Source organism: Carassius gibelio, chromosome A17 (genome assembly GCF_023724105.1).
Source record: "Carassius gibelio isolate Cgi1373 ecotype wild population from Czech Republic chromosome A17, carGib1.2-hapl.c, whole genome shotgun sequence".
Taxonomy (NCBI): Eukaryota; Metazoa; Chordata; class Actinopteri; order Cypriniformes; family Cyprinidae; genus Carassius; species Carassius gibelio.
This window is the reverse complement of record NC_068387.1, coordinates 16,194,750-16,218,570: the sequence shown is the minus strand read 5'-3', so window position 1 is coordinate 16,218,570 and position 23,821 is coordinate 16,194,750. Positions and strand designations below refer to the sequence as shown.

Below are 23,821 nucleotides of genomic sequence, written 5' to 3'. Positions count from 1 at the left end.
ATACTATTTTTATTTCACTGTTTTATTACAATGAAAAAAACATTAAGTATACAACTGTCTACACAAGTATTACAAATTATTAATCATTTAAATAAATTACATCAATACATTTATTAATTGACATCTAAACACTTAATCTTGTTTCAAAATGTTTTTGTTTGTGATTTTGTGAGTGAGTGTTTATCTAGGGTTGGAATTAAAAAAAAATTTCTCAACTGGAAAATCAGTTCATAAATAAAACATTATGAAATAAATATGATTTTAATTTAAAAAATGCAAAAAGGGAAAGCTTAGGGGTGGGTTTAGTTTATATTATACAATTATATATTTATATATCTGTGTTTAAAAAAAATCTTATTAGAACTTAGTTCCGTTCATTTCTGTGCTTTGGTTTCTCTTTCTGTTCTTTCGTTCTCTGTAGTAGAAGATGATCCAAGTTACAATCCAACCAATAATCAAGCCTCCTACAGCCAGAACAGCAGCTGCCCAGGCCGGTATAGAATCACTGGAGCAATCTGCGGGGAGAGGGGTGCCTGGTGCAACTGTGGTAGGTACGGCAGTTGTAAGAACATCAGAGACACTATTTATTCTTGTAAAGATGAAGGGTTGCTCCTAGAGAAGATATGAAGAGAGATTACTAATTGAAAGACCATGCTTGGTTAAGTTGTCCTGATAGTGGTTTCCATTGGATATTTACTTACCTTTGTGGGACACTGGATCTTACTGCGGTCATATGTGAAATTATTGTAGTTTTGTTTACTGCCCACAGGCTCCAGCTAAAACCAAAACACAGGACATTTGAAGTCAAATCCAATAAACCTGCTGTGAGATTGTGTGTATGTATGTATGTATGTATATTTACCATGTTGTTCCAGAGCGCAATTGCCATCTCTGCCTGTCCACGTTCAGAGAAATGAAAACAATCCACAGAGAAGAAAGTCAGGTCTGGTGTGCCATCCTAAAGCAGAAAGAGATATTCACCTCTTAAAAATACTGAAACTATGTTTAAACTGTTATAGTGTGAGTTCAAATCCAATCTCTAAACGCATTACATTAGCCTAACATATTTATATACACATTTAAACAGTTTATATCTGAATGTATTGTTTAAATGTGATCTCAATGGGCACTTTAGAGAGAGAAGTATTTTAAGGGTGCTGACTTCGACCATTGCAACAGCAGAGTTCTCAAAGAAAGGCTGCAGCACTACTGCAAAGTCCTGTCTTCCGTCATACCGTCCCCCATACACCAGCCTTTCAGTCTCCATCTAACACAGAAAACAGCACTTCTATTATTGAAGATCAAGATCATCTAATGCCCACTCAGCTAAATCAGTCATCAATGAACTGACAACTTAATTGGCTACAGACCTGCAGATCTCTGTTAACCTTCTTCATTTCATTTATTTCTGGAGAGTTCTCACGAGGTTCCAGAAAACATGGACAAATGTTCCTGTCACACACACAGTCGTGAAAATGCTGTTGGTTTACATAAGAACATGAAAATGTACACAGATTTTTAGATTAAACCGTTTATTTATTGATTGACTTACTCTTGCAGGAGGCTGCAGCCCAATGTGTCCCTCTTTATCATTCGCAGATCCTCGATCTCTAATATTCCCACAAAATTTACCAGCACTCTGGGAACCTGCACACACACACACACACACACACTGGGTTTTCATACATTTTATAGGAACATTCCATATGTGTAATGGTTTTTATACTTTCTATCCCCTTACCCTAAGCATACCCCTCAAAGAAAACTTACTGCTATTTTAGATGTTCTAAATCTCATTCTATACGATTTATAATCTTGTTAAATAATTTCACATATAAATAAAATATAAGTCAAAATGTGCAATTGTCATGAAAATGATTTCACTGCAAAAGCTCTTAATTTTTTTATGCAAAATGAATGATTTTCTAACTAATAAAAATAAAATTTCTTATAGTTTCTTATAGTAAATGCATCTCTCTCACCTCATTGTACAGTACGTCCAGACTGTCTCTGATGTGACTGATGTACTTAGAAGGAGACAGAGAAGCCTGAGTAGAGAAAAACACAACACATTTTTTCCCCCAGCAAAATGTATTTGTTATTTACTGGTCTTAGATACGAAAAACAACATTTTTAAGACACCGTGTCTTGTCTTTTAGTATCAGAATGGATTTTAGCTGCTTGAAGGTCACTGCTGCTTATGCAAGAAGAAACTATTTGTGATGTGGAGCTGAGAGCCTTTATTAAGAATCATCCACTCACCCGGTCATGACAGTACTGGCAAAGGTCATTTCCCCCAATGAACAGTGTCACCAGTTTCCAATCCTTCTCAAAGTCCACTTCCTGAAAAAAAAAAAATCTTTGTATAAGTCAAATTCTTTATTGCCCTACAATAATTGGTGGAATTAGCTTTGTGTAGCAAAGAGTTGGCACATGCATATTTTACAATAACTTTATAAATGACAGAAGACAGCAAACATTGTCATTTGTATGTATTTTTTATTTATCCATCACAAAATGATTCAGAGCAACACTGTAAAAACTTTTTTTTTCAAAGTTGTGATTAAAATGAAGATTATTGGAGTACATATTTCAAGAAAATGCTATTTCAGTTTTTCTACTCTAAAATTTCACATTTAATTCAATGGGTGACTTGTCATTTCTTTGTAATTGTTTGTCAAATTTACTAGCAAACCACTATTTTGTTTTTTTTCTGTGACTTTAATAGATTAAATAAGCATACTGACCGTGCTATCCTTTAAAGTTGTGATAAGATCCCTCACTTGTTCTGGTATATTACTGAAGAGAGATGATGAAATCATTAGCTGAGAGGATACTGTAATTGTGTTTGTATGTATATATCTATGTGGGTTGCTTACCTTGCTTTGGCACCAGTCACTGCCATATTGAGGCCATTTGGCCGCTTACTTTTCCCCTTTGAGAAGCCGAAAACATCTGGATTGAACTTCTTAAGAATGTCTGATACCAAATAATGACACAAGGCACTCATGATCATCATGTTATTAAACAAAGTATAACAAAGTATATTAAAAGTATAACTATACTGCTAATAACAACCAATAAAATGACATGACGGGTTGCATAAGCTTATACACACTTGGCAATGTGGTGACAGTCTCCAAAGTTTCATCCCCACCAATGCTGTCAATCAAATGAAACACAGACACTTAGAAAACATGCAGAACAAAAGAATTCTATAGGCATACGGTAGACTGACACAAACTGACCTCCATGCAACTCCTCGCTCCTCATCCAACAATTCCAGAAGGTTTTCAGCTTTTGCACCTAAGCCGGCCTGACAGAATCAGAGAAAGAGAATTGTAATTACAGCATGACAAAACATCGTAACATACACAAATATGCACACACACTTACAGTAAGTGAATCTCCCAGAGATGCTACCACTTTAATGTCACCTGGACGCAGCCTGTGAACTGAGAAAGAAATGTGATTATGTGACTACCTGGATGCCCAAATACAACAACAAAGCAACTGTGCAGTGCTACTTCAACCTAAAAGAATTATATATCATGGCAGGAGTCTTGCCTGCTCGTCTTTATCAATCATCCTATGTACATATTCACTATTGCTCCTCTTTCTTGTATTTTTTTTTTAAATCTGTTATTAATCTTTATTTAAACATTCAGTCATTTACACAAAATAAAACAAACAGACATATTAAAATAAAATAAATAATATATAAAATATTTGTAAAACATTTGCAAATCTCATTACATGCAATATATTAGTAAAATATTATAGTTTAGTTTAGTTTAGTTTATGGATTTATAGAGCACATTTGAAAACAACAGGTGTTGAAAGTGCTGCACAAGAAATATAAAACAGGATTAAAACATAATAAATCTAGACAGTAAACACAAACAAACTGACAAATGAGAATTTACACTCTCAGGAAGAATTAAAACACACAGAATAATCATCTTCAAAGATGATTTGAACATAGAAATAGAAAGAGTAGACCTAATATTGAGAGGAACACTAGGGGCAGCCACCAAGGAAGCCTTATCACCTTTAACTTTAAAATGAGAATGAGGAACTGAGAGTAGGAATTGACTAGATGATCAAATGGGTCTTGAAGCAGTATACAGAGAAGATCATAAATGTTAATGAGGTGCAAGTCCTTGCAAAGCTTTAAAAACAAGGAGCAAAATTTTAAAAACAGCACAGAACTGTACAGAACAGCAGAGGTGTAATGTGCTCACATTTTAAACCATTTGTAAGCGATCTTAAGCTGATTTAGGCAAACCCAGGTAGAGAGAATTACAGTAGTCCATTTCTGATGTTAGAAAAAAATAAATAATGTTTTTCAGTTCCTGCTTAGGAATCATCATCTTGAGTCTAGAAATAGATCTTAACTGAAAGAAATTGCTTTTCACGACAGTGCTAATCATGCTAAAGCACAGGTGGGACCAAATGTAACAGCAAGCTATTTGACACAGACTTGTACATTGGAAGAGAGGGGACCAAGGGGATTGACAATTTCAGAGGTCAGAACTGATGGGCCAAAGATAATTGTTTCAGTTTTGTAATTGTTTAGCTGTAAAAAAAAAAAATCATATGCATTCAGCTTGTTATGTCACACAGACAATCAAAAAAAAAAAAAAATGGACACAGAACAGCTGTTATCTTTAACAGGAAGATAAAGCTTAGTATCGTCAGCGTAGAAAGGATAAGATAAGTTGTGTCTCTGAATAATGACTAAGCAGAAGCATATAATGCAAAAAGAAAAGGACCCCAAACGGAACCCTGCGGAACACCATCAGAGATTTGTGCACAAGATGAGAAACATTCACCTAAATTAATAGAAAAAGTTCTCTCCTTGAGGTAAGAGGCAAATCACTCCAGCACAGACCCCTGAAACCCAGCTACATGACGGAGTAAAAGAATTTCAGACAGACAGAGATCAGCATTCACTCATTCCATGAAACACGTAGAATGTAATCCTCTGATAAAGGGTGATAAAATTGAACACAATGTCCAAAAGGTATAATCCAAAATGGCAAAACAAACCAAAACAAAAACAGAGAGCAGCAGCAGATAGACGGAAGCATATGTGGGGTTATGTTAATACATAACAGTCCTGTATCTAAACTATATCTCAACCGTGATTACCTGGACACCTAAACACAACAACAAAGCATCAATGCAGCGCTTCTTGTACCTAAAACGATAACAAACAATGGCAGAATATCTGAAAGACTAGCTGTCTTAAGTCTTTGTCTCTATCCATAAACCTACAGTATGTACATCATAAGTACAGTATATCTAATTTTTCTAGTAATTTGTATCTATCACAAATTTTGTCCTCCTTAATATTTTTTTAAGTATTACAGCATTTAATTTCTTAAAATCCAAGCAACATTTTAAAATTTTGCAATTTCATTGACAGAATATGCATTTACTGTTTGTGTGTGTTGTATACATATAATATATCTCTGTTAATTAAACACCAAAATAAAATTTAGTAAAAACATTTGAATTTTAATTACTTTAATGCTGTAATACTTGCTGTAAAAGATAAAACAAAGATTTGTTATGGCAAAATTTTAGCAAACTAATTTCTCTCCTCTCTCTTTCTTACCAGATGTTGGCACAGTGTCAGAGGATGCTGTGTCCACACATGTGAAATCACTTCCCCAATTCTGAATTGAAAGGGAGAAACCAGTTCATAATGAATTTTGATCACTTTAAGGTTGCATTGTATTTCATTAATACTGTATGTAATATATTTATGTGACTTACAGTTGTGGGTGGAGGAGTAGGAGGAGGTGTGTTGTATGTGTAATTGCTGTTGTGATAAGTCCTCAAATAGGGTGACAACTAATGAAATATATGAAAATATATTATAATGAGACAGAATTATAGAGTTTACAGAAGGATCGCAGAGATTTAACTCACTTTTTCTGGGCACTTAAGAGGGACAGCTGGATTAAAATCCTCACTATTTGTCTTATTACCTAAAGGCTCCATCTACAGTATGTGGGAGAGAGAGAGAGAGAGAGAGAGAGAACAAATGAATGAAATTGGAAATCCTTTTTGAGAGTTTAGATGCGGTGAAATTAAAACATATTAAGAAAATCTATGGAAATGTACTTTTTCCTGTTGAATTGTATGTTAAATGAACACAATTCAATTACACCTCTACAAAGAGGATACTGCTGAACAGCATTCAGTCATTCACAGTAAATAAAATATTTCAAATTTAAATAATAAAAGCACTCGAGCATACAACATGCTTGTAAAACTAATTACATACAATATATTAATAAAATATTATCAGGCTTATATGTTAACGTATCTAATCATTTGAACTCATATGCTCACCAAGTTATTCCAGAGAGCCCGAGCCATGTGCGTGTGAGCTTTCTGACTGAGATGAAAACAGTCCGGAGAGAAATAGGAACGGTCAGGCCTCCCATCCTAAAAGAGCATAGGAAAAAATGTCAAAGATAATGAGTAGCCTACAAATAGTTCATGAAAGGATAGCTCGTGTACTAAGTGATGTAAGATTGCTGTGCACCTCCAACACAGGGAGAAACACATTTCTGAAGAATGGCTGTATGACCACGGTGAAGTTATCATGTGTGTCATATCTCCCAGACTCCACTAGCTCGCTCATACCACGCTGAGAATAAAACACAACAGCATACATTAAATATTAATATGCACTTTAGCACAGCTGCATTTTAGAATCAAATTAATATCAATAATATAAACATATTAATGTGTACAATTGCTTTGTAATATCAATAATGAATAGCACTCACAATAAATATTTATATACAGATGTTTACACAAAAATGAATTCATTTTCATGTCAAAATTTGTGTACCTGATAGGCTTGGTTGAACTCCTGCAACTTCTGGAATTCATGAGATTCATCTTTAGGTTTCAGAACACAGCGACACAGCATGCTGATAAAATAAAACACAAAGCAATATAATGCAAGACTAGCATGTACCAAAAACTTTAGAATTCAGTTCTTCGACCTGAATCAAGCCGAAATCAGGAGAACCAGTATATAAGGCAAAACACACTTGACCAGCCAGGTAGGGCATCCAAGAGTGGGGTCCTGATGGAGACGGCGCAGTGGCATTAGATCCAGAACCTCCACTAGGTTCACCAGGGCACGAGGGACCTGGAGAAGGAGACATGATTAACTCCATAAGGCAGCAGGGATTTACAATGGCGTTTGGTTACCAATAATCTGGTTTTGACCATTGTTTTTGCTACAGTGCAGTCCTATCATAAAAACATTAAATAGGTTTAAAATAAATAAGATATATAAAGAGAAATATATAGTGGGCTCCAAAAGTCTGAAACCAATCTATTTTATCTATAATTGTTTTATTTTTCCTGATTCGATACCATTTTTTCTTTACAAATTATATTTTCCATCATAACAAAATGAATGAAATTTGCATACCCGATTAATGAAATAGTGCAGAATCTTAATTTATTAATTTTTTTTTTTTTGATTAAGTTTTTATTTTTCAGACACTAGATTTCACAAACATAAATATCCTCAAAAAAAAAAAAAAAAAAATCGTCAATATTGGGACACATCACAGTATATTCTTTTTTTTTTTTTGGTTTATTTGTTTCACATTTTTCAAAATCTTAAAACTTCATTTCAAGATTTGAATACCTGATTTTTAAAAACCTTAGCTAAAACTGCCTCACCTCATTATGCAATATGTCCAGACCCTCACGAATATACTTCACAATGTTATCAGGAGAATAGTACCGCTGAGGAAAGAGAGAAAGAGAGAGAGTGATAAAGATAGAGACATTAATTGCAGGTCTATTACAGAAACTCTGATAATAAATAAAACAAGCTCTATTAATATCAGCGTACAGTATCAGAGCAGTGGGCACACATGTCATTTCCTCCAATGAAGACTGTGATAATCTTCCAGTCATTCTGGAAATCAATTCCCTGAAAAGAGACAGAAATTTTCAGACAGTCTGAATGAGGATCAGATTCAGCACAATGTGTCAGATTTTGACTACTTTTGGAGAATAAATATCTCTCAAAACAATAGAAACACAACTAAAAATACAAACTAAACAATAACTTCACGAAAATATGAGGAATGGAAATATCATTAAAACATTATGAAAACTTTTTCAACGACGAAAGAAAAGCAAAAGTGTGTATGTTTGAGATTTTGAGAATGACTAACCTTGTCGTCTTTCATTCTTTTGATGACAGCATGAGCTTGTGTGACCATATCACTGCAAAATGAAAAATCACATTTTAGTAATTTTACAGTATTACATTTTTTTTTTAAAGAAATGAATGACAAGTTCTGTCATGAAACTCTAGATGGCACAGGGTGGTGGGTCAATAACGTGATATTCACAGCTTTAAACTACTTGGCACAAACTGATTGGTTCATGTTGCATACGCAGCCAATGAGCTTAATGCTTTACATTTATATGTCTGGTTAGTATTTGCTAGACTAGAACTTTTAGCAGCGTGCTTTCAGATTTCCTCTTAAACACTCCACCTTCCCCAGCTCCACCTGTCTAGATCTGCTATGGGTTATTTTAAATGCTATCTGTGCAGAAGCAGTATGTTTCAAATACTCTCAGCACCATATCGGCACATGTATTGCCAGTAGAAAGTTTCTGTACTTGCTTTGCAATAATCTACAACAACAGCAATAACCAACTGCAGCAGCAATTCAGCAGCAGCATACATTAACATCATATTATGTCATATTCATTATCAACTGCAATCTTCTGAGAGTTATACATGATAGAAATACTTTATTCAGCAAGGATTCATTTAATTGATCAAAATTGACAGTAAAGACAATTACAATTTTTTCTAATAAATGCTGTTCTTTTGAAACTTCTATTTACTAAAGCGTGCTGAAAACAATTATCAGGGTTTCTATAAAAACACTACTACTACTACTAATAATAATAATAATAAGTACTGTGTCTTGAGCATCAGATCAGCATATTTTTTTTTGTGAAGGACCATATGACACTGAAGACTGGAGTATAATGACTACTAAAAATAAATCAGCTTGGCCCCCATTGATATCAATTTATATTAGTTATTAGTACAGTACATATGTGTGTGTATTAATGTATAAAAAAAAAAAAAAACAATGCTTCATAATCAATCATTTATTCAGTCACTGGTTTATAAGATGAGAAGCTACTCACTCAGATTTGGCTCCCGGTACTGCTTGGTTCAGAAAACTCCGTTCAGAATTCTCACTTCCTTTTCCCAATGAATAGCCAGTGAGTGAAGGGTTAAACTCTCTCAATATATCTAAATGACAAACAAACATTATCTTATACACACAATCACTCTAAATCTGATTCCCATTCTAATCTAATCCATGAAAGTGAAAAAGATAAAGAGCTTGGTAAAGGGTAAACATATTTGGCTTGCAAGAATAATAGTCAATAATATCTTATAATAAGTATAATATCTCTTCTAACTTCACCCTTGGACTGCTTCAAGTTATGTAGTACATAATAGAGATTAAAAAGCTGCTTTTTACTCTATAAACTCTTGCGTCATGATCAGCTATTATATGGTTTAAAACACTTAATGACTACAATTATTTCTGAGTTGATTATATTCCTGATTAATGATTAATCATAAATCTACAGTACATAATAATAAGAGCATGACAGGAACATGCACATTGCACATACTTGGTAAAGTGGTTATAGTTGTTAGGTTCTCATCTCCACCGATGCTGAGAACAAAAAATTGAATATATCTGTCTTGTGCTTCATGAGATCATTTGGATAAGAATTGAATCCTGTAAAGCATATGGATAAAACTAATCCAGCAACATATGTGTGCAATTAACAGAGGGTTTACAGAGTGATCAGGGTAAACACTCACCTCCACGACAGGCCGCGATACTGTGTGAGCACTCCCAGGAGATTGTTTTGTGCAGCACCCACCCCATTGGCTGCCTGATTTTTTGGAGGGAGAGGTCAATACTTTTATTTAGCAACCATGCATTAAAATGGTCAGTAAAGATGCATTATTTTACAAAATATTACTACTTTAAATAAAGTGTCTGAAAAAAAAAATAGATGAATACATTTAGAATCCAGAAAAAAATGGTTTCCACAAAAATAAGTACCAAAGGAGCACCAAATCAGCATATTAGAATAATTTCTATATGATCAGGTGACAATCTCAAAGGAGTAATGACTGCTGACAAATTATCTTTGCCATCACCAATATATTCAAATAGAACAGTTATTTTAAACTGTAAAAACTTTTTACAATATCACTGTTCTCACTGTATTTTTTATAAAATAAATGCAGCCTTGGTGAGCGTAAGAGACTTCTCTTAAAACATTTAAAAAATCACAATGGTTGAGCATATTTAAGAAAAGGATCAGTATTAGCAAATATCATCAATAAATTAAAAGTTTGATGTTTGTCACCTCACCGTCAAAGAATCACCCATCGCTGCCACCACTTTGATGTCTGCTGGCCGTAAGGCATGGACTACAGAAGAGACAGAGACAAACAAGCTTAAAAAAATCCTAGAATTTCCAGCCAGGGTGTGCTACAAGTGTAAGGTCCCTGTTTAACTTACCTGAGGTAGGTATGCTGGGAGATGGAGACCGGTCCTCACAGGTGAGCTCACTCCCCATCACCTGAAAGGTCAGATGCAGTACAAGTGAGACATACTGTAAGTCAAAGCAACAGAGCGAATTTATGGTAAGAATGGACTCACGTTGTTGAGAAGTGGAGAGTGGTCCTCTGTTTGAGAGATAATGAGCTCAGGTGAGTACGAGTTTTTCTGCGTTCGCAAAAACGGCTTTTCCTGGGACAGAACAACAGGTTCAGTAAAGCATATGTGAATGTTTATGTCTGTTTAGAAAAAGAAAATCATCCAGACTTGAACATACACATTATGAACATTGTGTGTCTCGACCGTGCAAATATATAGGACAACATGAGTGCTACATAAATGAAATGGAATAGAAATACACTTCACCTTGTCACAGGTGAAGGACAAAAACTTGCATAAAACATGGTTTTCACCAGATCGGGGAGATAAAGGCATATTTATGAACCCACTCTGATTCAGCAATTCGCATTATGCTTGCTAAGGAGATCATAAATCAAATATCTCCCTCACCTCGGAGGGGCACGGAATGGTGAATATGCCCCACCCATCCATCTCAGTCTTGTCTGTCATTGGCTGCAGCTGGAAAGAGAATAATTAGGATTGGTCACAAAGAAGGCTCCAGCTCTTCGTCATATAAAGGCAAGATTAGATAGGTGGTTCTAGATGGGTTTCTATGCTGAATAGGTTTCAGATTAGATGTTATCACGGGAGCTGATTATCAGTCTACTTGTTATCAGTCACCCCAGGGCCTTTTAACACTTTGAACTTTTATAACTTGAAAGTAAAGTGTCCAGGACTTCACCTCTACCTTGTCTATAGGAACAACGTACACGTGTTGACTCCATTAATATTAACTTACCAAATTATTCCAGAGTTGTAAAGTCAGCATGCTTATGTCACGTGAGGAGTCAGACATTGAAGCTTTCATCTGAAAACAAGAGAAAAGTACAACTTTGCATAATAACATTTCAAATGATCCGTATAAACTTGCTATAGCAGGCTTGTTTCTGTTGCACAGCGTGAGTCATACAGTATCTATGGTTTTAGAAGAGCAGATTGATTAAAAAACTAATAATACTTTTAAGTCTCCTTACAAGTCTGACTAAGTGAAGCATTAGAAAGGTTATCTATCTATCTATCTATCTATCTATCTATCTATCTATCTATCTATCTATCTATCTATCTATCTATCTATCTATCTATCTATCTATCTATCTATCTATCTATCTATCTATCTATCTATCTATCTAGTGGCCTGTTTCAAATGATCTCTGGGTGTTAAAGACTCACTGAGTTTGACAGATCCGTGTGCACTGGACTGGACTGAAGCAATACGCTGAAATCTTCTCGGTCACTGAACCAGCCTCTTCTCTCTAGAAGAGCACTGATTGATTCCTGTTGAATAAGCATCATGTTTGACAATGCCAAACTATTTTAGCACAGATTTAGCACAGTCACACATGTATAAAGGTGTCAGTATGTGTGTGTTTGTGTTTTTAATACAAATTACATTTACTGTACCTGCAATGAAGCCATGAGCACTATTGTATCCAACCTGCGTCTGTTTTCATCGTATCCTTCCTCACAGTTGAACTGACACACTCTAAAATACGTAGACACCATTTAAATTAAACTGTTCATTGTAGAATATGATCAGAAATAGGCTTTGAAGAATGTTTTCTGATACTGACCGCTCACGTGAAAGTCCACTCCAAACAACAACATGAACTAGTGTAAGTTTCAACTAGAGAAAAATGAAAGCTCTTGTAATAAAGAATTTCTATTAATGATTCAAGCTGTTGTCTGACGGATATTGACTGTCTTCACCTTCTTATGAAGAGAGTCCAGTGTCTGTTCCACTCTATTCACTGTTGCATCAATGGTTGCACTGAAGTCCTAAGGACCAGTACAGAATAATACAGAATTAAAGCTGTATTTTGATTATTTCCTAAGTCCCATGTAGTATTTAATAGAGATTGATAGGATTTGTAGACAAATGTCTGACCTGGTCTGTACACACAGAGAGCTCATCGACTGGTATGAAGAGCAAGAGCAACTTCCACTGAAATGACAGGGCAAGACCTCTTTAATGAATTCAGCACAACACCGGATCTAACTTAAGGAAAGGCCTGACTGTGTTTACCTGAGCAGGGCTGAGTGACTCCATAATGTACTCTGCTTTATCAATCAAGCTTCTGTCACACAAAGATAGTCATTGTAAACATACAGAAAATGTAGTGTCTGTAATCAAATAGTGAATATTAATTTCTTTCTATGATACCTTTGTTCAGGTAGAACAGTTGACACATCCGGATTAAAGGTGAACATTATTTCTAAGGCAGAAAAGTGAAAAGATGTTATTTTGTATTTAAAAATGACTGTGTGTGTGTGTATATATATATATATATATATATATATATATATATATATATATATATATATATATATATATCTTAACTCCTCAAAATCAACTTTAACAGAATTGGCTGAAACACTTAACAATGTTGCAAGAGGAGTAATAAAGATAGAGATCAGAGAAGCCGACTGTCGATAACTCTATCGAAAACAGTAGTTAACACATCAATTGTATCAGGCCAACTGATGCAAAACCCAAAACAAAGTACTTAAGTGTGCAAGATAAGACAATATTATCACATTTGATTGAGATTAGGGACATTTTTGAAGGATTTCCTTCTTGTAAAAAAAAAATAATAATTCCCCCCCCCCCCCCCTCTCTCTCTATATATATATATCAATGGTATATACATATCCTTTTTTTTCTTGTCATGTCATGTATCGTTTATCTCAGAAAATTAACATTTGAAACATCTGAGTGTTGTTTGTTCAGATATCTTTCCTCTGGCCATGACTTTCATTTCAAGGTCTTAGGCTTAATCTTTCCAGAACCTTTATACAAAGATCTGGTTTAATCAAGTCTGACAATCACACAGAAACATGTAATTGGTCTTTGTGAGCTAAATCAATGTGTTAACTTTTAACTTAATAAAAAAGGGGTAAGTAAAAGCCGTGCAGATTCAACAATGACATTCTAATGCAGTTCGAGCACAATACTAAATGCAGGGAATGGTATTATGTGTCTGTTTATTTCTATAGAATAAGATTGAAGCCTTACCAGATAGCATGTTCAGGGCTCTAATTTCATCAGATCTGGCATAAAAAACACAAAGCTTAATCATTTTGAGTGGCATAATAATAGTGAAGTAAGGAAATTAATTAATTAACTCTAAAAATGTGAATGAATGCTATGCTAATTATAATATGCATGTTCTGATTATTAAATAATTCTGTTGAATATGGAAAAACAAAACTCTCTATTAAAATAAGAACATGACCTGAATTGAGGTATAAATTAACTTGAGTTAAACTAATGTGCTGGTCTATGTTAGTTATGTTTTCCGACCTTACATTTCTTCCTTAACTCCAGTGAAGCTTAACTGATATTTTAATGCACTTGTGATAATTTGGCCATACCTCTCCACATCAGACAAAACCAGTGCAGATATCACAGACACGTCAGCTGGCCTCAGAGAATGGACTATGATAAGGATGATAGGACAGTTTATACAATGAAATCAAGTATAGATGTTAATTTCTTTTCTCTATGTCTTATTCACAAGATTCTTTTAGATTAATTTACCAGAAACTGGAGTGCTGGGTGAAGCAGATGAAGCAGCACAATACAGGGGACCAGATTTAACTGCAGAAACAAAATAAACCCTGATACAACACTAGCACACATCAACAAACTTGACTCAGTGTATTGACATGGAAGCACAACTTTGGAGTGACAAATAAATTTCTGTGAATGCATTACCTACATTGCACTAGATGATTTAGAATTAAAAGACTAAGAAGACAAATAGAAAGTGTATAACGCATACAGTCTCACATCTGCTCCATGACAGAGTAATTATTAACCTCTCAGTGGGCTAAAAAGGGAAATAATTTCTAAAGTGCTATCAAACCAGTCATGTAACTGTCAGGAAAATAATCTAAGGAAGCTTTATGCATTAAATTGGAAGCATAGTGGTGGAATATCAAAAATGATTAAATACCTGCTGAACACCTGCATGCTAGAAGTGCCAGGATCATAATCTGTGCACAGGAAGAGAAAGTTTTATCTTTTATTCCCATGATGGAAATCTGTCTGGAGAAACGTGGTGTAGAGAGCAGTTCTGAAACTAAACTGCTGAAACGTTTAGCGACACCTGCTCTAATATATGACTGTAATCCTCCTCAATCACTCAGACACGCCTCCTGTTAGTTTGCATGTTTCAAGGTAGATGGCATGGAATTTATTTTTTATTGATCTTATCAAGGTGTTTATTGGTGAGATATTGGCTAGGTCTATAGTCCTGTGGCTGGTTGCATAAATTGCTTACACTGGTCTTACAAGGCATCTAATTTTTCTTCTTCTTTGAGACTGGCCATACATTTTATATTAATTACGTAAAAAAGTCTGCAAACAGCAAAACAATAATCTTATAATAACCACATCATTTATTAATCCAAAGTATGCTGGGAATTCACACACCCTTAAGACTTAAATTATATTGTAAAACTTGTGTATTAAATAAATTCAGTGCATACAGACTGAAGTAGTTTAAGTCTTTGGTTCTTTTAATTGTGATGATTTTGGCTCACATTTAACAAAAAAGCCTTCACAAGGAGGGTAAGCTACAAACATTCATTGACAAAAAAGCTGGCTGTTCACAGAGTGCTGTATCCAAGCATGTTAACAGAGAGTTGAGTGGAAGGAAAAAGTGTGGAAGAAAAAGATGCACAACCAACTGAGAGAACCACAGACTTATGAGGATTGTCAAGCAAAATTGATTCAAGAATTTGAGAGAACTTCACAAGGAATGGACTGAGGCTGGGGTCAAGGCATTAAGAGCCACCACACACAGACGTGTCAAAGAATTTGCTGAACCACAGACAACATCAGAGGACTCTTACCTGGGCTAAGGAGAAGAAGAACTGGACTGGTCCAAAGTCCTCTTTTCAGATGAAAGCAAATTCTGTATTTCATTTGGAAACCAAGGTCCTAGAGTCTGGAGGAAGGGTGGAGAAGCTCATAGCCCAAGTTGCTTGAAGTCCAGAGTTAAGTTTCCACAGTAAGTGATGATTTGGGGTGCAATGTCATCTGCTGGTGTTGGTCCATTGTGTTTTTTGAAAACCAAAATCACTGCACCTTTTTAGCAAGAGATTTTGGAGCACTTCATGCTTCCTTCTGCTGACCAGCTTTTTGAAGATGCTGATTTAATTTTCCAGCAGGATTTGGCACCTGCCCACACTGCCAAAAGCACCAAAAGTTGGTTAAATGACCATGGTGTTGGTGTGCTTGACTGGCGAGCAAACTCACCAGACCTGAGCCCCACTGAGAAGCTATGGGGTATTGTCAAGAGGAAAATGAGGAACAAGAGATGCAGATGAGCTGAAGGCCACTGTCAAATAAACCTGGGCTTCCACACCACCTCAGCAGTGCCACAAACTGATCAACTGATCATCTAGTGTTCCTGTTGCTCAATTGGTAGAGCGTTGCACTATCACGCGCAAGGTTGGGGGCTCGACTCCCTGGGAACACATGTAAAAAAAAATTGATAGCCTGAATGCACTGCGTCTGCTAAATGTATAAATCTCCATGCCATGCTGAATTGAGGAAGTAATTAAAGCAAAATCAGTCCCTACCAAGTATTGAGTACATGTTCAGTAAATGAATACTTTCCAGAAGGCCAACATGAAAAATGTTTCTCTTATTAGTCTTACAAAGTATCCTGCTTTGTTGAGATAGCGAATTGGAGGGTTTTTGTTAAATGTTAGCCAAAATCATTAAAATTAAAAGAACCAAACTACTTCAATCTGTGTGCATTGTATTTATTTAATGCATGAGTTCCACAATGTGAGTTGAATTAGTGAAACAAATGAACTTTTCCACGATGTTATAATTTAATGAGATGCACCTGTAAATTGAACAGAACATTTTATTTTATCTTAAATTAGTTTTGACTGAAAACTTTAATTTCCATGCTAATTATCCCAGTGCCAAAGTGAATAATTAGTGTTTGTATTTGGAGATTCAGGAGTGCAGATATTGAATCTGATTAGATATGATTAGAAATGCTGAGAATGAGTAAAGTAATTAAAATTTATGAAGACTTCTTCTGTGATTGACAAGATAAACATATCACCCTGAGGTTACTAAACACTGGCAGATAGACGATAACTCATTTGTGTAACAATGCACATGCATCTACAACTCAAAATGATTGACATGAATGAGATTATTGATGGCTGAAATGTAAAAAAATCTGAAATGCTGAATGTAAATTTTCAGAAACTTCCAAATGATAAGCACTATGCAGTGCTTTATAATGAGTTTAACCACTATATTTGGTTATGGTTAATATATGATTAAAGTAGCAATAGTTATTTTTCTTGTGACTGCACTAAGGTGCCAGTTTGGATTCCTGTTAAGCCTTATTGCAAAAGTATGAATGTTTTGTCTCAGAATGTGAACTAAATTGTGATTATATGACAAGCTGTTGAATTAATCAGTTGGAACAAATTATACATTTAACAACACACCATAATGTGATTCTATAATCAGTCATAAATGTAAAAGTTTAGAAATATGTATATAATTCGCAAGACATTTTTTTTTTACTTTTAAAATGTAATTGAAATTGTATTACATTTCAAAGGAGTATCAGTTTATTTAAGTTCGGTCCCATAACAGGAAAATCTATCATGAAAACAATAAATATCATAAACGCAAATCTCCAAAGAGTTAACTCTGTAAAGTGTTGTTTGAAAATGTTGTGGTTGTCATCCAAATCAGCAGCAAATTGGGTTCTTGTACAACATGGGTTTGAATGTGAAGTCTGGCCTACTCATCTTCCAAAAATCTACCAGTTGGGACAAACAAGAGAGAGTTAGGAACAATTAATTTATAGAGTAGGTACAGGTACCATTCTGCTTTTATGACTGAGAGACTCCCCATAATGACAGGGGAAAAATGCACTTATAATAAAAAATGAAAATGGAGACATTACATCTCATTAAATAAAATTCTTAAATGAACTATTTTTGGACGTGGACAATCTCTTCCTACAGTAGATTACGAAGACGAAAGGAGAAATAATACACATCCACCAGTAGATGACGATAAAAGACTGGAATTAGTAGACTTTAGTAGCACTTAGTATTAGTAGCACTGCAAACGTCTACTGTGACGATTCAGCGCCATCCATTGATTCACCTCGGAACACCTGCTGCCTCACACGCCAATAGATGGCGCTGTGTCGCCAGTTTAAGCCGATGGCGGAGGCTCAATGGGGTGGAGGAGCGATGAGAGCGTGAGGAGAGCCCCGGGTCCACACATCACTGGATGCGGCAGCGGCATGTGGACGACAGACACACCGGAGACGTGTGCGGGGACTTGATGCTGACGGCCGGCCTCTCATAGGAGCGCAGGACCCGCCGTGATGGCCGGGGGACGCAGAGGACTAGTGGCCCCACAAAACACTTTTCTGGAAAATATTGTCCGAAGGTCTAACGGTAAGACGCACCGCCACAACCAAAGCAGCGGTAGTGTCGCAGATAAAGAAAAGAAAGAAAAAACTTTAGGTACGCAAGAGACTTAACTTAGAGGAAACATTTACAGAAAGACAGCATTTTTTTGACTATATACTTCAACAACTACACAAACTAGTTAAAGGTGTCTGGTAAACCCCATGCAGGTGCATTCTAGTGAATGTTTTATAGTAGATAATTTATTTGTTTTTTTTCTTACTTGAATTTACGTTTTATCAATGCAATTATTTTCTAGATTTTATAAATGTATTGTTGTATTATAATAATTCTGAAAAAAATACTTATATGGGCTGCAGGAACTATTCTGTATTCGCTGTGTGACAGCAACTGCTGCTCTTTCACCATTTGAGTTGTTCTCATACATCCTTCCATCAGCATGCATTGTGGGATAGAGAACAACTTTAGGTTAAATTAATATTTCATAGAAATTAATATTTAAGAGTGCTGAAAGGTTGAAAAGTGGCTGAGGATCTTCACCAGCACTATCTGTGAGATCAGACTGTGTTCTTGCACCCTCTGTAAGGTCCTTAAAATAGAATCCAAGATCCCTTTTATTGATGTTTATCCATTAGTCCTGCTTTTCTTATTCATGCAGTTTTGCTGCATGCATATGGCCATTTTAAACTAATCGAACACCAGATGTCTACTTGAAATCACCTCTGTCTATCTTTTTGAGCATTGAACCCTAGTAGAGAGATCTCTCAGCTTTAAAAATATCAAAAAGATGTACGTTTTCATTAGGACTTCTATTAACCTTTGAAAACATTGATGTCTGTATGACCTGCTTGGTCATGTAGGGTCACTGGCCATCTTGGAGAAGAACAGGAGGATGAATTCCTCTTCCTCTATGGTGTTTGTGTATTATTTTAACTCTATTTCTGTTTTCTTTAACTTCCAGTTTGGACATTATCACATAGACACACAGGTATAAACCTTCACCGAGCAGAACGCTTGTGCTTTAACCTATTCCATCCCTCCATTATCTCTCTTTCTCTATCTTTTGCTTTCTCTTTCCTACTCTCCCCCCTCCCTTTCTAGTTCCCTTTCGACATTTAATAATGTTCTATAACAATTTTTGTTCATTTAATTTAATAGTCTGAATTTATATGTAAAGCTTTATTAAACTCTTTTGTGGTTTAGTGTTAAAGTGGTTTAACAGTGCTGTTGATATTTCAAAGCTGCTTAGTTATGGTGAAAATTATGCAGATGTTGCCTCATTCAGCGCTGACAGCACTTGCTGTAAAATAACAAATGTTGGCATGGAACGTTTTTCCTCCATTGTGGTGCGTGTGAGTCCACATGTGTGTGTGTGTTTGTTTCAGTGTGTGGAGTGAACTTCCCGTGTTTATGCTCAGTAGAGGAGAACTGTGCTCTGTGGCAAATCCACCACCATGCTCTTAAATCAATTGATATCATAGATCTGAGTTTTCCTTCACTTCTGATTCTGATGCTGTCCTTCCACATTTGCTCATCTCATATTTACCCTCCACATTAGCCATAGAAAGATTAAATGTCTGTCTGTGTTTCCATCATGTGTGCAATCAAAGTGAAAGATTTTGCAATTTATGTTATGTCTGAATGAGGTAAAGGAGATATTTTATTATGAAAAAAAAAAGAAAAAAAAATCCGAATTTAAAGAGCATACAGTGGTGGTCAGAAGTCTGGGATTATAAATCTTGAAAAAAAAAGTAAACCTTGAAATAAACAGGAATATTAACAGGAAATATAATTAATAAAATATAATTAATTATAATTAAAAAAAATTAATGTGAAATGAGTTTTCATACTATTTTTATGTAAACAAAAAAACAAATCTGTGACTGATCACACAAAATCCTTAATTTTATGAACCCTACTGTATGTAAATATGCAAATAAAGGCTGTGAGACTGATAAAAGTCATGATACTGTTTACAATGTACATATTACATGAGGACAATGCTTATATAAAGGCAATTTCTTGCTTTTAAATACTGGAAAGGTCTTCACTGTACCTCATTCGTGACAGACTTTAGTTTCTAATTCTTTTATATCAGATTACAGGTTGTATAGTGTTACCGTGAGCTTGCTCAATCTTTGAGATACACTTTGTTAAAAGTGCTACTGGCTTACTCAGCAGCCGTTAAATCACTATTGTCAGCTAATCAGCCTGATAGCCTGCTTAACACACTAGCCACTAACACACTGACATTGACAGACATCAGATGAAAGGTTAAAGCAAGGTTACAGAGATGAAGCCTATTACAGATGACGCTGGTACAGAGAGTTTTCAACACAGACATTTGGAAGACACACACAGGACTAAAAGTTCAGGTATAACTAAAAATGGCTGTGATTCTCCAGAAGAACACAAACTGACTCTGTGTGCAAAGACACCTGTTGTGCATTTGGACAATGAAAAGATTTATAAGAGACATAGCAGAGTGCCTGAAAGTTTTGTGAAGATGTTAAAGGTATCGGGTTGTGTGTTTTAGTTACTCTCTCACAGTTTTATGGGTGTCAGAGAATAATTTTGGGTACTATGTACATTACTGTTCAAAAGTTTGGGGTCAGTTAGATTTTTAAACTGTTTTTGTAAGAAGTCTATTTTGATCACCAAAGCTGCATTTGATCTAAAATGCTGTCAAACCAGTAATATGTGTTTTTATTTTTAGCAGCCATTATCTCAGTATCACATGATCCTTCAGAAATTATTCTAATTTGCTGATTTGGTGCTCAATAAACTTTTACTATTATTACCAATGCTAAAAATGGTTGTGCTTAATACTTTTGTGGAAACTGTCAAAACTTCTTAATAGAAAGTTAATTTTGTTTCGTAACATTTTGTACCATATTTTTTGTGTGACTTCTGATCAATTGAATGTGTCCTTGCTGATTAAACTTTTTAATTTATGACCCCAAATTTTGAACATAGGGTAATGTAAAACATAATCTTTCATTATTTAAAATTTAAAATTTAAGCTTATACTGTCCAAAAACCAAACAGGGACGGGATACATGTGTATGACCAACCACAACAATTTGTTTTGGTGGGAATTTATTTATTTATTTATTTTTGCTTCAAAACTGATGTAACAGTGATAGTTTAGGTGGAATACACAGGTGTGATCTAGCATTTCTCCTTTACTTGTTTATAAGTTTCTCAAACAAAATTGAATATTTTGAAAAGATTTGATACTACAACCCTGCAAACTTTGGCAAATTCAGCAATTATTATTTCCTAGACTTGGAAACACAAACTATGAACCCTGACTTCCAGTAATTAAAGAGAAACCATGTTAATTATATTCAAACAAACCTTTTTGCAGCCAGATCTTTTCAATTCTTCATGCAATATGGATTAGAGTCCTGCAGGGGTAAATTTTTGGAGACTCGCGCCCACCCGTACCTGCAAAGTTCAGCACCAGATCTGACCCGTTACCGGTGATAATATAAAAATTTTATTCGCACCCGCCCAGACCTGTTAATATTTGGCCCGTTACCCGATCCGCGTCCGCGATAAATCACACACGCTAAAATCATTCCAATTAAAGTGCTTTATTTTTTATCTCTCAACATCACGACAGTGTCATTAATGTGCTAATGAAACGAAAGTGCACTTTGTTTTGCACCATTCAAGTAGCCTACCATCAGCACCTAAACAGGCTATGGAACCTGAAAACTATACGCAAATAGACCTATTAATGAAAAAAAGAAATAAAAAAAGAACAAGAAAAAATACTACCTGTGCCTGTCGCTCACAAACTATGGATTTACTTTCCCTTAAGGTTACTGTGCAGGAAAAGGATATCGTCCACAGTCCCAGGTTTAAGCTGCGTTCTCCATTCTTGAATTACAAATCTAGCTGTGGAAAAGTCTCTCTCACTCGTAGCGCTCGAGATGCATCAACAAGTTGCACTGTTGCAGTGGTGGTGACATGATGGGTCAAATGTCATATTGTTGTTGCGTATGTCTAATGGTAATTTAGACATACAAAAATTGTGCATATTTTTCATCTGCGCTACTACCCGCTACTATCCACCTGTTTCAGCCACTTTTATGCGGGTATTCATGGGTACCCGACTCGTTGCAGGACTCTAATATAGATCACAACAGTCTTGAGTGGTTTGAGGGATGTTTGAGGCTGAGACTACCATGTTTCTTTTTGCTCAAATTTACAATAAAAAACCCTACAAGGCAGGGAACTGTATCTGGACAAGAAGATCTCAGAAGGAACATAGAGATAAACTCATTTTAGTTTGAATGGGGTTGTAGGATAATCTGAGGGTGGTTCATGTGCTGAAGCAACACTACTGTGCATAACATTCTCAGGTACCGGCTGATAAATTTGAAACTGAAATACTCAGTGTTTTAAAAAACATGTCAGATCAGTGGCTTTCAGCTGGTGTGACAATGTCCACCCATCCATTACCAGAGATGACCTCTAGGTTTCTTACCATTGACCTTGTGCCTGGTTCCTCTCACCTGTTTCCTCCCCATACCCTCCTGTGCTCTTTCCACAGACACAAACTTTGTGTTGGGAAATGCCCAGATCGTAGACTGGCCCATCGTTTACAGTAATGATGGCTTTTGTAAGCTGTCCGGCTACCACCGTGCTGAGGTCATGCAGAAAAGCAGCACTTGCAGGTATCAGACTTCATGCAGAGATGGTTTTTATTTCTCATCATATTGATCATATTTTCTTTCTAAGAGAGAGGATGGCAGAGAGAGAATTGCAAGTTCTTGTAGAAAGGCGCTTGAATTCAGTAGACATGCAATTTACCATTTATAGTATTAAATACCGCATTAGACAGCACAATATACAATATAGTATAATATTGTTTGTAATGAAGTATGCCCACAATACAACTCAGTATACGTTCAGTAAAATATTGTCTTACAATATGCAATATAATACAGCAGAGTATATTGTACTACACTATGGACTATGTAGAGTTGAATGTGGGGACGTAAGAGTGTAAAATAATTTAATTATATATATATATATATATATATATATATATATATATATACATATATATATATATATATACTAGTAAGGATGCATTAAAACATTAAAAGTGACAGTAAAGACATTTAAACTGCTACTAAATATTTATTTTTCAAATGTAATATATACTGTAATTTTGAAATGTATGTTCATGACAGAATCCTAAAAAAAATCACAGTTTTAACAAATATTTTATTAGCACCAAATCAGCATATTAGAATGATTATTTAACACTGAAAACAGGAGCAATGACTGCTAAAAAATCCAGCTTTGCCATCACAGAAATGTATATATTTTTTTTAATATATTAAAATAGAAAACACTTTAAATTGAAATAAGTTTTCTCAATATTACAGTTTTTAGTGTAATTTGGATCAAATAAACACAGCCTTGGTGACTGTAAGAGTCTTCAGAAATATAAAATAAATCACACTAATGGCAAATTTTGAACGCTTTAGTGTATGTAGCAGAATAAACACAGTCAAATGTATTCTGCATGTATTCTGTTACATATGCCTTATGTCATTTTTCAAAATTTCCCCTGG

At 35.2% G+C, this 23,821-nt stretch overlaps 2 protein-coding genes across 2 annotated transcripts in view; one reads left to right on the top strand and one right to left on the bottom strand.

Moving 5' to 3' along the window:
* Positions 1-166: 166 nt before the first annotated feature.
* Positions 167-14,868, bottom strand: LOC127933494 (phospholipase B1, membrane-associated-like). Its single transcript, XM_052530526.1, has 42 exons — positions 14,750-14,868; positions 14,332-14,391; positions 14,166-14,229; positions 13,807-13,841; positions 12,955-13,006; positions 12,817-12,868; positions 12,679-12,735; positions 12,501-12,569; positions 12,365-12,417; positions 12,195-12,276; positions 11,964-12,068; positions 11,533-11,601; positions 11,184-11,252; positions 10,776-10,865; positions 10,635-10,695; positions 10,485-10,543; positions 9,923-9,996; positions 9,727-9,770; positions 9,226-9,334; positions 8,229-8,280; positions 7,901-7,981; positions 7,726-7,791; positions 7,080-7,180; positions 6,875-6,956; positions 6,563-6,667; positions 6,367-6,462; positions 5,941-6,012; positions 5,785-5,862; positions 5,624-5,684; positions 3,397-3,455; positions 3,249-3,316; positions 3,119-3,162; positions 2,880-2,979; positions 2,748-2,799; positions 2,263-2,343; positions 1,983-2,048; positions 1,553-1,647; positions 1,371-1,452; positions 1,163-1,267; positions 863-958; positions 702-776; positions 167-612 (listed from the first exon to the last, which is right to left on the bottom strand). Exons 1-42 carry the CDS (start codon positions 14,826-14,828, stop codon positions 358-360), a joined length of 3,255 nt encoding a protein of 1,084 aa, XP_052386486.1. The 5' UTR covers positions 14,829-14,868; the 3' UTR covers positions 167-357.
* Positions 14,869-18,092: 3,224 nt separating this feature from the next.
* Positions 18,093-23,821, top strand: part of LOC128031359 (potassium voltage-gated channel subfamily H member 1-like) — a 47,580-nt gene continuing 41,851 nt past the window's right edge. Inside the window, exons 1-2 of the mRNA XM_052619570.1 lie at positions 18,093-18,251; positions 22,789-22,912. Coding sequence (XP_052475530.1) covers positions 18,179-18,251; positions 22,789-22,912 — 197 coding nt within the window. The 5' untranslated portion in view covers positions 18,093-18,178. The remainder of the gene's footprint in view (positions 18,252-22,788; positions 22,913-23,821) is intronic.